A 14611-nucleotide genomic window follows, 5' to 3' on the forward strand; every position below is an offset into this window, starting at 1 on the left:
GATGGTCTCCTGTTTGTCTGTTATCAAGTCAAAATGTGGCATTTGCAAAGTTTCTTGCCCAAATTATTAAATTGAGAGCACATCTTCTTTTAGGCTCGTTATATTGTACAAATCTCTTTTTTTTGCCCTCTAGGTGGACATTTGATTATTGGTGGATATATCTTATCGTGTGTTGGTCATTTTTCCTGGCATCGGAGAGATTTCTAAAGCATAAGCCTCTTTATATTTCTCAATTGTGAAATATCGATCAGCATGTTTATCCCAAATATTATCCCTTATGCAACCAATGAAAGATGCCGCATATTTACATGGAAGACCTTTCACCTGCCAAACTCGACAACTGCATGTTCCCTCATTTAATACAACCTCTCATTGTCTCCCCTTGAATTTCACTTCAGCTCGATTATCGCTACTTCTAAGTACCTCATATGCACCCAAGTTCTACAAAAGAAAAGGCAAATTAAACAATATATATATAAATATTTCCATCTACACATATTTATAGCACATGGCCTGCATTTTATTTACTTTTTCAAAATTAAAGATTATTTGACATTTGTACTCCATTTTAACATCTATAGATTGTAAATTCGGAACTTTAGTTGTTTTGATAATATAATAATTATAACACAATCTACTTACCTTGAAGATATTGTTAATATAACTTTTAGCCATTGGAACTAACGTGTCATTCCACTAGCTTCTTTTCCGTATAAGACCTTACCATAAACTTTTCTCTAATGGCATCTAGTAGATCAAGGACTCGTTGATTACGCAAGTCACTTATCCAAGAATTAAAAACTTCAGAAATATTATTAGTAATGTAGTCACACTTAGATACTGTGCCAAACTTGCTACGACTCCGTATCTTCTTATGGTTCTGATTAAGATATGTAATTGTGGTTTCGCGTACATCAAAGATTTCCTTTAGTAGTTTGTCATGCTCACTAGGACAATAGGTTCGTGCAGCACCCCGCAAGTTGAAGCTAAAGAAGTCACCACAGATGTGTTTCTTGAAATTACTATATAAGTGTCCGATACATTCTCTATGCTCAACTTTAGGATAAACTTGTGTGATTGCTACTTCTAACCCTTTCTGCATGTCCAAAGAGATAACAAGACCACTGGCACTCCAATTGCTTTTTTGAGTAACTCAAGAAACCACGTCCTTGATTTTGTATTCTCGGACTCAAGCACACCATAGGCTACTGGAAATATGGAATTATTAAAGTCCACCGTTAAATTTACCTTTCAAATGACAAGAATAAAGAGAAATATTGAAATGTCCCGTTCATATTGATTATAAACGTTCCATATTAATTGATTTCGTTGCGAGGTTTTGACCTCTATATGAGACGTTTTTCAAAGACTGCATTCATTTTTAAAACAACCATAACCTTTATTTTATCAATAAAGGTTTCAAAAGCATTACGTAGATTATCAAATAATGATAATCTAAAATATACTGTTTACACACGGCCATTACATAATGGTTTACAATAGAAATATATTACATCGACATATGTTTCTTGAATGCAGTTTTTACATAATATCATACAAACATGGACTCCAAATCTTGTCCTTATTTTGGTATGCAACAGCGGAAGCTCTTAATATTCACCTGAGAATAAACATGCTTTAAACGTCAACAAAAATGTTGGTGAGTTATAGGTTTAACCTATATATATCAAATCGTAACAATAGACCACAAGATTTCATATTTCAATATACATCCCATACATAGAGATAAAAATTATTCATATGGTAAACACCTGGTAACCGACATTAACTAGATGCATATATAAGAATATCCCCATCATTCCGGGACACCCTTCGGATATGATATAAATTTTGAAGTACTAAAGCATCCGGTACTTTGGATGGGGTTTGTTAGGCCCAATAGATCTATCTTTAGGATTCGCGTCAATTAGGGTGTCTGTTCCCTAATTCTTAGATTACCAGACTTAACAAAAAAGGGCATATTCGATTTCGATAATTCAACCATAGAATGTAGTTTCACGTACTTGTGTCTATTTTGTAAATCATTTATAAAACCTGCATGTATTCTCATCCCAAAAATATTAGATTTTAAAAGTGGGACTATAACTCACTTTCACAGATTTTTACTTCGTCGGGAAGTAAGACTTGGCCACTGTTCGATTCACGAACCTATAAAAAATATGTACATATATATCAAAGTATATTCAAAATATATTGACAACACTTTTAATACATTTTGATGTTTTAAGTTTATTAAGTCAGCTGTCTTCGTTAGTAACCTACAACTAGTTGTCCAACGTTAGATGTACAGAAAAAAATTGATATATATTATCTAGAATCAATCCACGACCCAGTGTATACACGTCTCAGGCTAGATCACAACTCAATGTATATATATTTTTGGAATCAACCTCAACCCTGTATAGCTAACTCCCACATTACTGCATATAGAGTGTCTATGGTTGTTCCAAATAATATATACACATGGGTCGATATGATATGTCAAAACATTTGCATACGTGTCTATGGTATCCCAAGATTACATAATATATTAGAATACATGTATAATACAATATAAGTTAGCTAGGATATGATTAATATAGATTTGTTACCAATTTTCACGTTGCTACAACAAGAAAAATTATCCAATCTTGTTTTACCCATAACTTCTTCATTTTAAATCCGTTTTGAGTGAATCAAATTGCTATGGTTTCATATTGAACTCTATTTTATGAATCTAAACAGAAAAAGTATAGGTTTATAGTCAGAAATATAAGTTACAAGTCGTTTTTGTAAAGGTAGTCATTTCAGTCGAAAAAACGACGTCTAGATGACCATTTTAGAAAACATACTTCCACTTTGAGTTTAACCATGATTTTTGGATATAGTTTCATGTTCATAAGAAAAATCATTTTCCCAGAAGAACAACTTTTAAATCAAAGTTTATCATAGTTTTTAATTAACTAACCCAAAACAGCCCGCGGTGTTACTACGACGGCGTATGTCCGATTTTACAGTGTTCTTCGTGTTTTCAGGTTTTAAATCATTAAGTTAGCATATCATATAGATATAGAACATGTGTTTAGTTGATTTTAAAAGTCAAGTTAGAAGGATTAACTTTTGTTTGCGAACAAGTTTAGAATTAACTAAACTATGTTCTAGTGATTACAAGTTTAAACCTTCGAATAAGATAGCTTTATATGTATGAATCGAATGATGTTATGAACATCATTACTACCTCAAGTTTTCTGGATAAAGCTACTGGAAATGAGAAAAATGGATCTAGCTTCAAAGGATCCTTGGATGGCTTGAAAGTTCTTGAAGCAGAATCATGACACGAAAACAAGTTCAAGTAAGATTTCCACTCGAAATAAGATTGTTATAGTTATAGAAATTGAATCAAAGTTTGAATATGAGTATTACCTTGTATTAGAAAGATATCTTACTGTAAATAATAAAGTTTTCTTGAGGTTGGATGATCACTCTACAAGATTGAAAGCAAGCTAGCAAACTTGAAAGTATTCTTGATTTTATGAAACTAGAACTTGTAGAATTTATGAAGAACACTTAGAATTTGAAGATAGAACTTGAGAGAGATTAATTAGATGAAGAAAATTGAAGAATGAAAGTGTTTGTAGGTGTTTTTGGTCATTGGTATATGGATTAGATATAAAGGATGTGTAATTTTGTTTACATGTAAATAAGTCATGAATGATTACTCATATTTTTGTAATTTTATGAGATATTTCATGCTAGTTGCCAAATGATGGTTCCCACATGTGTTAGGTGACTCACATGGGCTGCTAAGAGCTGATCATTGGAGTGTATATACCAATAGTACATACATCTAAAAGCTGTGTATTGTACGAGTATGAATACGGGTGCATACGAGTAGAATTGTTGATGAAACTGAACGAGGATGTAATTGTAAGCATTTTTGTTAAGTAGAAGTATTTTGATAAGTGTCTTGAAGTCTTTCAAAAGTGTATGAATACATATTGAAACACTACATGTATATACATTTTAACTGAGTCGTTAAGTCATCGTTAGTCATTACATGTAAGTGTTGTTTTGAAACCTTTAGGTTAACGATCTTGTTAAATGTTGTTAACCCATTGTTTATTAAATCAAATGAGATGTTAAATTATTACATTATCATGATATCATGATGTATTAATATATCTTAATATGATATATATACATTAAATGTCGTTACAACGATAATCGTTACATATATGTCTCGTTTCAAAATCATTAAGTTAGTAGTCTTGTTTTTACATATGTAGTTCATTGTTAATATACTTAATGATATGTTTACTTATCATAATATCATGTTAACTATATATATATCCATATATGTGTCATCATATAGTTTTTACAAGTTTTATCGTTCGTGAATCGCCGGTCAACTTGGGTGGTCAATTGTCTATATGAAACCTATTTCAATTAATCAAGTCTTAACAAGTTTGATTGCTTAACATGTTGGAAACATTTAATCATTTAAATATCAATTTCATTTAATATATAAAAACATGGAAAAGTTCGGGTCACTACAGTACCTACCCGTTAAATAAATTTCGTCCCGAAATTTTAAGCTGTTGAAAGTGTTGACGAATCTTCTGAAAATAGATGCGGGTATTTCTTCTTCATCTGATCTTCACGCTCCCAGGTGAACTCGGGTCCTCTACGAGCATTCCATCGAACCTTAACAATCGGTATCTTGTTTTGTTTAAGTCTCTTAACCTCACGATCCATTATTTCGACGGGTTCTTCAATGAATAGAAGTTTTTCATTGATTTGAATTTCGTCCAACGGAATAGTGAGATCTTTTTTAGCAAAACATTTCTTCAAATTCGAGAAGTGGAAAGTGTTATGTACATTCGCAAGTTGTTGAGGTAACTCAAGTCGGTAAGCTACTGGTCCGACACGATCAATAATCTTGAATGGTCCAATATACCTTGGATTTAATTTCCCCCGTTTACCAAATCGAACAACACCTTTCCAAGGTGCAACCTTAAACATGACCATTTCTCCAATTTCAAATTCTATGTCTTTTCTTTTAATGTCGGTGTAGCTCTTTTGTCGACTTTGGGAGGTTTTCAACCGTTGTTGAATTTGGATGATCTTCTCGGTAGTTTCTTGTATTATCTCCGGACCCGTAATCTGTCTATCCCCCACTTCACTCCAACAAATTGGAGACCTGCACTTTCTACCATAAAGTGCTTCAAACGGCGCCATCTCGATGCTTGAATGATAGCTGTTGTTGTAGGAAAATTCTGCTAACGGTAGATGTCGATCTCAACTATTTCTGAAATCGATAACACATGCTCGTAGCATGTCTTCAAGCATTTGTATCGTCCTTTCACTCTGCCCATCAGTTTGTGGATGATAGGCAGTACTCATGTCTAGACGAGTTCCTAATGCTTGTTGTAATGTCTGCCAGAATCTTGAAATAAATCTGCCATCCCTATCAGAGATAATAGAGATTGGTATTCCATGTCTGGAGATGACTTCCTTCAAATACAGTCGTGCTAACTTCTCCATCTTGTCATCTTCTCTTATTGGCAGAAAGTGTGCTGACTTGGTGAGACGATCAACTATTACCCAAATAGTATCATAACCACTTACAGTCCTTGGCAATTTAGTAATGAAATCCATGGTAATGTTTTCCCATTTCCATTCCGGGATTTCAGGTTGTTGTAGTAGACCTGATGGTTTTTGATGTTCAGCTTTGACCTTAGAACACGTCAAACATTCTCCTACATATTTAGCAATATTGGATTTCATACCTGGCCACCAAAAATATTTCTTAAGATCCTTGTACATCTTTCTGTTCCAGGATGTATTGAGTATCTGGTTTTATGAGCTTCTCTAAGTACCATTTCTCTCATATCTCCAAATTTTAGTACCCAAATTCTTTCAGTCTTATACCAGGTTTCGTCTTCCCGAATATTAAAATGCTTCTCCGATCCTTTGGGTATTTCATCCTTTAAATTTTCCTCTTTTAAAACTCCTTGTTGCGCCTCCTTTATTTGAGTAGTAAGGTTAGTGTGAATCATTATATTCATAGATTTTATTCGAATGGGTTCTCTGTCCTTTCTGCTCAAGGCGTCGGCTACCACATTTGCCTTCCTCGGGTGGTAACGAATCTCAAAGTCGTAATCATTCAACAATTCAATCCACCTACGCTGCCTCATATTCAGTTGTTTCTGATTAAATATGTGTTGAAGACTTTTGTGGTCGGTATATATAATACTTTTGACCCCATATAAGTAGTGCCTCCAAGTCTTTAATGCAAAAACAATCGCGCCTAATTCCAAATCATGCGTCGTATAATTTTGCTCGTGAATCTTCAATTGTCTAGACGCATAAGCAATCACCTTCGTCAGTTGCATTAATACACAACCGAGACCTTGCTTTGATGCGTCACAATAAATCACAAAATCATCATTCCGTTCAGGCAATGACAATATAGGTGCCGTAGTTAGCTTTTTCTTCAATAATTGAAACGCCTTCTCTTGTTCATCCTTCCATTCAAATTTCTTCCCTTTATGCGTTAATGCAGTCAAGGGTTTTGCTATTTTGGAGAAATCTTGGATGAATCTTCTGTAGTAACCAGCCAATCCTAAAAATTGACGTATATGCTTCGGAGTTTTTGGGGTTTCCCACTTTTCAACGGTTTCGATCTTTGCTGGGTCCACCTGGATACCTTCTTTGTTCACTATGTGACCGAGGAATTGAACTTCTTCCAACCAAAATGCACACTTTGAAAACTTAGCGTACAGTTTTTCTTTCATCAATACTTCTAGCACTTTTCTCAAATGTTCTTCGTGCTCTTGATTATTATTTGAGTAAATAAGTATGTCATCGATGAAAATAATGACAAACTTGTCAAGATATGGCCCACACACTCGGTTCATAAGGTCCATGAACACAACTGGTGCGTTAGTCAATCCAAACGGCATAACCATAAACTCGTAATGACCATAACGCGTCCTAAAAGCAGTTTTTGGAATATCATCCTCCTTTACTCGCATTTGATGATATCCAGAACGTAAATCGATCTTCGAATAAACCAACGAGCCTTGTAGTTGATCAAATAAGTCATCAATTCTCGGCAGTAGATAACGGTTTTTGATGGTAAGTTTGTTCAACTCTCTGTAGTCAATACACAACCTAAATGTACCATCCTTCTTCTTGACAAACAAAACAGGAGCTCCCCATGGTGATGTGCTTGGTCAAATGAAACCACGTTCTAATAGTTCTTGCAGTTGGCTTTGCAGTTCTTTCATCTCGCTGGGTGCGAGTCTATAAGGAGCACGAGCTATTGGTGCAGCTCCTGGTACAAGATCTATTTGAAATTCAATAGATCGATGTGGAGGTAGTCCCGGTAATTCTTTCGGAAATACATCAGGAAATTCTTTTGCGACGGGAACATCATTGATGCTCTTTTCTTCAGTTTGTACTTTCTCGACGTGTGCTAGAACAGCATAGCAACCTTTTCTTATTAGTTTTTGTGCCTTCAAATTACTAATAAGATGTAGCTTCGTGTTGCCCTTTTCTCCGTACACCATTAAGGGTTCTCTTTCTTCTCGTACAATGCGAATTGCATTTTTATAACATACGATCTATGCTTTCACCTTCTTCAGCCAGTCCATGCTAACTATTACATCAAAACTCCCTAATTCTACGGGTAACAAATCAATCTTAAATATTTCGCTACCCAGTTAATTTTTCGATTCCGGCATATATAATCTGCTGAAATTAATTTACCATTTGCAAATTCGAGTAAAAATTTACTATCCAACGGCGTCAATGGACAACTTAATTTAGCACAAAAATCTCTACTCATATAGCTTCTATCCGCACCCGAATCAAATTAAACGTAAGCAGATTTATTGTCAATAAGAAACGTACCCGTAACAAGCTCCGGGTCTTCCTGTGCCTCTGCCGCATTAATATAGAAAACTCTTCCACGGCCTTGTCCATTCGTGTTCTCCTGGTTCGGGCAATTTCTAATAATGTGGCCCGGTTTTTCACATTTATAACAAACTACATTGGCATAACTTGCTCTGACACTACTTGTTCCGCCATTACTCGTTCCGACACCATTTGTTCCTTTCGTTCTGTTAACCCCTGGTCCGTAGACCTCACACTTCGCCGCGCTATGACCATTTCTTTTACACTTGTTGCAAAATTTGGTGCAGAACCCCGAGTGATACTTTTCACACCTGTGGCATAGCTGCTTCTGATTGTTGTTGTTGTTGTTGCGGTTGTTATTGTTGTTGGGATGATTGTTGTAGTTGCTGTTGTTGTTGTTATTGTTGTTGTTGTTGTTGTTGTTGTTGTTGTTGTTGTTGTTGTTGTTGTTGTTGTTGTTGTTGTTGTTGTTGTTGTTGTTGTTGTTGTTGTTGTTGTTGTTGTTGTTGTTGTTGTTGGGCCGTTTGTTGTAGTTGCGATTGATGTTGCGATTGTTGGGATAGTTGTTGCGATTATTGTTGTAATTGCTATTGTTGTTGTATTGGTGATTCTTATCACCGTTTTTCTCCCACTTTATTTTGACTTGCTTCACATTGGCCTCTTCAGCCGCCTGTTCTTTAATTCTTTCCTCAATCTGGTTCACTAGTTTGTGAGCCATTCTACATGCCTGTTGTATGGAGGCGGGCTCGTGTGAACTTATATCTTCTTGGATTCTTTCAGGTAATCCTTTCACAAACGCGTCGATCTTCTCTTCCTCATCTTCGAACGCTCTCGGACACAATAGGCACAATTCTATGAATCGTCTTTCGTACGTGGTAATATCAAATCCTTGGGTTCGTAACCCTCTAAGTTCTGTCTTGAGCTTATTGACCTCGGTTCTGGGACGGTACTTCTCGTTCATCAAGTGCTTGAATGCTGACCATGGTAGTGCGTAAGCATCATCTTGTCCCACTTGCTCTAGATAGGTATTCCACCATGTTAACGCAGTACCTGTGAAGGTATGCGTAGCGTACTTTACTTTGTCCTCTTCAGTACACTTACTTATGGCAAACACCGATTCGACCTTCTCGGTCCACCGTTTCAATCCGATCGGTCCTTCGGTTCCATCAAATTCCAAAGGTTTGCAGGCAGTGAATTCTTTGTAGGTGCATCCTACACGATTTCTTGCGCCGTTAGCTGCATTGCTAGATTCGGAGTTATTGTTGGTATGTAGCGCAGCCTGTACTGCGGCTATGTTTGAAGCAAGAAATGCACGAAATTCCTCTTCGCTCATATTCAAGGTGTGTCGAGTAGTCGGTGCCATTTCCTTCAAAATAGTCAAATGAAACGAGTTAATCATATAGAATATCAAGAGTAGTCAATAGTATTTCGTAGCGTAATATGAACTTATTTATAAAAGCTCTTTCTTCATATTAGCGTTTTATACTCTTTAATTCGGGTAGTACCTACCCGTTAAGTTCATACTTAGTAGCTAACATACCATTTCAACTACTACAATTCTATATGAAAATACTAATCACAAAAAAAATATATCATATTCAAACCCTTATACAATAACTTGCAAACTTACAATACCGCTTTTTTTTACATATAGCATGAAATATAGCACATAAAACTTTGATACAAAGTAGTTGCGAAGATAATTCTAGTTAATAAATAAGGCGTTCAGCAAAGGCAATAAAGACACGTAATTCATACGTCCAGAAACAAGTCATGCATTCTGGTTTTACTAATACCACTTCCCATCCTTGGTTTTGTGGCACATAACCGTTGTGACCGATAGTAAGACAATGTGTTGTAACGTCATCAAAAGGATGAATGTTACGTAATGACCAACAGTCTCGTAATAACCTAAAAACCTCATTTCTTACCCCAATTACCGACTCCGTCACTTGTGGGAACATTTTTTTTAATAGTTGTAGCCCGATGTTCTTGTTCTCACTTTGGCGAGAAGCGAACATTACTAACCCGTAAGCATAACATGCTTCTTTATGTTGCATGTTAGCCGCTTTTTCTAAATCACGAAGTCCTATATTCGGATATATTGAGTCAAAATAATTTCTTAACCCGTTGCGTAAAATAACATTTGGGTTCCCGCAATATATGCGTCAAAGTAAACACATCGTAACTTATGGATTTCCCAATGTGATATCCCTCATCTTTCGAACGAAAGCCTTTTATAAATCAAGCCATTCTTGGAACGTTCTTTGAATGTCTTACAAACTGATCTCGCCTTAAATAGTTGTGCCGAGGAATTCTGACCGACTCTAGACAATATTTCATCAATCATGTCTCCAGGTAGGTCTCTTAAAATATTGGGTTGTCTATCCATTTTGTGTTTTTATACTGTAAAATAGACAAGAGTTAGATTCATAAAAAAATACTTATTAATACAAGCAATTTTTACATATATCATAAAGCATAAGCACACTATATTACATATATTACACCACACGAATACAACTATCTTATTCTGACTCGCTCGTTTCTTCTTCTTCGGTTTTGGTTCGTTTTGCCAAGTTTCTAGGGATATATGATGTTCCCCTAATACGAGCCGTCGTTTTCCACATTGGTTTAGAAAAACCTGGTGGTTTAGAGGTTCCCGGGTTATTGTCACAACTTAAGAAATACGGGTGTTGACGATACATATAAAGTTTATCGTGTTTGGAATCAAATTTCTCTATTTTTATGCCCTTTCCCTTATTGTTCTCTTTTGCCTTATTAAATTGTGTTGGGGTAATTTCTATAACATCATCGGAATCCTTGTCGGGATCCGATTCATCGAAGAATTGGTAATCCTCCCAATACTTTGCTTCCTTGGCGGAAACACCATTGACCATAATTAACTTTGGTCGGTTGGTTGAGGATTTTCTTCTACTTAACCGTTTTATTATTTCCCCCACTGGTTCTATTTCTTCTTCCGGTTCCGATTCTTCTTCCGGTTCCGATTCTTCTTCCGGTTCCGACCCTTCTTCCGGTTCCTCTTCGGGAACTTGTGAATCAGTCCACGAATCATTCCAATTTACATTTGACTCTTCATTATTATTAGGTGAGTCAATGGGACTTGTTCTAGAGGTAGACATCTATCACATAATATCAAACACGTTAAGAGATTAATATATCACATAATATTCACATGTTAAAAATATATAGTTTCCAACAAAAATGTTAAGCAATCATTTTTAAAGAAAACACGGTCGAAGTCCAGACTCACTAATGCATCCTAACAAACTCGATAAGACACACTAATGCAAATTTTCTGGTTCTCTAAGACCAAATCTCGGATACCAACTGAAATGTCCCGTTCATATTGATTATAAACGTTCCATATTAATTGATTTCGTTGCGAGGTTTTGAGCTCTATATGAGACGTTTTTCAAAGACTGCATTCATTTTTAAAACAACCATAACCTTTATTTTATCAATAAAGGTTTCAAAAGCATTACGTAGATTATCAAATAATGATAATCTAAAATATACTGTTTACACACGACCATTACATAATGGTTTACAATAGAAATATATTACATCGACATATGTTTCTTGAATGCAGTTTTTACATAATATCATACAAACATGGACTCCAAATCTTGTCCTTATTTTGGTATGCAACAGCGGAAGCTCTTAATATTCACCTGAGAATAAACATGCTTTAAACGTCAACAAAAATGTTGGTAAGTTATAGGTTTAACCTACATATATCAAATCGTAACAATAGACCACAAGATTTCATATTTCAATATACATCCTATACATAGAGATAAAAATTATTCATATGGTGAACACCTGGTAACCGACATTAAAAAGATGCATATATAAGAATATCCCCATCATTCCGGGACACCATTCGGATATGATATAAATTTCGATGTACTAATGTAACGACCCTGGATTTTCCAACGTTATTTTATTAATAATTATTATTATTAATACGCGTGTTTAAACGAATGTATGTTATTACATTTACATGTTGCCATGATTGCCCGAACTTGACTTTAATTGCCCGAAACGTCTTTGCGACACACGAAACTTCACGAATAATATTTTTAGATATTATTTACATTCATGATTAAATTTATTAATCATTTTAATTAACTAAGACTATTAGTTAGTTACTTGGGCTTTAAATGGATTAATTTGTTAATTAATGGAACTTGGACTTGTTTTATGTTAATGGACTCATGGAATTGGGCTTATAAGCCCACCCTACACCTTATTGGACCAACTAGTCCATTACTACTACTTGTAAGTATCATTTGAACATGAACTAGCTAGTTTAATGACTTAGGAATCTTGTTACTTCTCCTCCCCATGCAAACACCCCTTGTAACCACACTTTTAAGCTTTACCATGCAAGTGTTTTGTGGACAAAGCCCTCCCCCTCCCTTGGACTGCTGACCGTGAGCTATGGGGTGCCCAAGAGGGTTCAAAATCTTTTTTTTACTTACTTGCTCTCTTGCAATCTTCTCATTCAAACACACACACACTTACTTGCAAGAATCCTCTCATTTTTCCTCTCATCTTTTGCTCTCAAGTGTGAGTATTCTTTCAAGCCTTTCTCTTTTTTTCTTCTTGCTAAAACCGAATCCATTCATCTCATCTTCATCAATCTTGTTTGTTGTTTACTTGTCTTTGATTGTTACTTACATACTTGTAGTTAGTTATTTACTTACTTGGTTTCAAGAATCTAACTTACTAGTTTTATTCTTCATTATATCTTGTATTTATCAAGAACACTCAAGAACATAACTTACTAGTTATGGTTCTACATATACTTTCTTAAAAGATTGCAAGTTCATGTGTTGTGAAAGCATACTTGAACTTCATGAAGTAAACTTTAAAGTTTACTTTCTAAAGATCAAACTTTGGTTTGAATCTTTAAAGTATGAACAACCATGAATAATTTACTTGTTTATTTAGTTACTTGCACTTTAATTTGATGTTTGTTGGTTATTATTGGTCAAGTGTTACTAGTTAACCTTGATCTCATTAATCTTGAACTAAAAGTTAACTTTGAAAGTTCAAGAACATACAAATAAGTTTTTTTTAAAAATAACTTTGTATACTTATGCTTGATCTAGACTTTTGGGTCTTGGATCTTTAAGATCTAACTAAAGAACTATGTTCTACATTTTAAGATCTTAATTAGCTAGTTTACTTTCAAGTTTGTAACTTGTTATTAGCTTTAAAGTTCAAGTATGTGTTAGATCTAAGACTTTGATGTAACTTTGGTTCATCAAACTTCATACAACTCTTAAGTGAGTTGTGCTTCATGTCTCGTTTCCATTATTGTTATTTTATAAATTCCTAATCCAAAACCCCTTTTAAATAAGTTTGACTTCAAAGACTATTAAAAACCATTAAACACTCCATCTCCCTGTGGAACGAACCGGATTTACCTACAAACTAAACTACGCGGATAGGACTAGTTGCCTATATATGTTTGAAACCAACCTAAAATCGTTAAAATACCATATATACAATTAATCAATTCGTGTAATAAAACAACTCAATCTGTTCATAAATAAAGGTATTGCTTTAAACATACATATTATTCGACGCAATATCATTTATATTTCATAGGTTTTTACCGTTTACTAAGACATTCGAATGTATAAATCACAAGAAAAATGACAAAAGATAATACGAATTCGAAGTTTGAAGAAACGAAGATAAAACAACAATAAACGATGGATTTAAACAATTTACATATCAAGATTTCGTTACCCGAAAACAAGTTCAAGTTGAGCAAAGAAAAAGAGTTCAAATGAAAAGGTCCAAATCGATAAACGTCAACGCGGGATCAAAAGAGAACAAACATAAAAATAAAAATAAAAGAATTCTGTTTACTCTTACGCGTATCGTGTACATCTACACGAAACGCGTAGTATTTTGCTCCTACGCGGAACGTGTGGCCTCTACACGAAACGCGTAATGTTAGGCCGAATTTAATCATGAATCACAAATGGGACGGTGGCTTTTGTGTTAAAAATCAATACTTTTAGAAGTGGTACAGCAAAAAGAAGGATATTACAGCGGATACTTTTGATCAACTCTTCAATAAAAAAATACGGAGCACTAGTCTAAAGGATACAAGAGTGAGTACATATACCACATACAGAGACACATAAAAACACACACACATTTTCAAGAGATACACACACAATTTATTAGTTACTCTGTAATTTCAAGTACTCCGTATAATTTAGTTCTGTATCAATTTAATTCTCAAGGTTCAAGATTAGGATAGTTTTAAATATTAAGGGTGTATTATTCGTGATTAAGGGTGTTATTGTACGCGTGAATGGTGTTGTTATTGTAATTTTTTTTCTACCGTTTGAAGTTAATTAAAGTGAAGAATCTTTAGTAAGTATATTCTGTTAAAATTATCGTTATTATTATATTTGCATATTTATATTTTTATGTTTACCTTAGTATAATGAGTAGCTAAATTTCCCTAGTGTTTGCTTAGATGTAGAGCCACTAGTGAAATGGATTGTTAATCATTTGTAAAAATTAAAATGTAACTTGAGTATTTTTAACATTGAGCCTAGTCAAAAGAACCATTATTGTGTAATTATGTATTTAACCCTTATCACTTAATTTATTAGATTCTAATAACGAAAGTTAT

General features: G+C 34.5%; 1 protein-coding gene across 1 annotated transcript in view; it reads right to left on the minus strand.

The window, feature by feature from the left end:
* Nucleotides 1-895: 895 nt before the first annotated feature.
* LOC139876398 (uncharacterized) overlaps nt 896-14611 on the minus strand; it is a 50452-nt gene continuing 36736 nt past the window's right edge. The window contains exon 3 of the mRNA XM_071863710.1: nt 896-1208. Coding sequence (XP_071719811.1) covers nt 1087-1208 — 122 coding nt within the window. The 3' untranslated portion in view covers nt 896-1086. The remainder of the gene's footprint in view (nt 1209-14611) is intronic.

The sequence above is a fragment of the Rutidosis leptorrhynchoides genome, chromosome 11 (genome assembly GCF_046630445.1).
Source record: "Rutidosis leptorrhynchoides isolate AG116_Rl617_1_P2 chromosome 11, CSIRO_AGI_Rlap_v1, whole genome shotgun sequence".
NCBI lineage: Eukaryota > Viridiplantae > Streptophyta > Magnoliopsida > Asterales > Asteraceae > Rutidosis > Rutidosis leptorrhynchoides.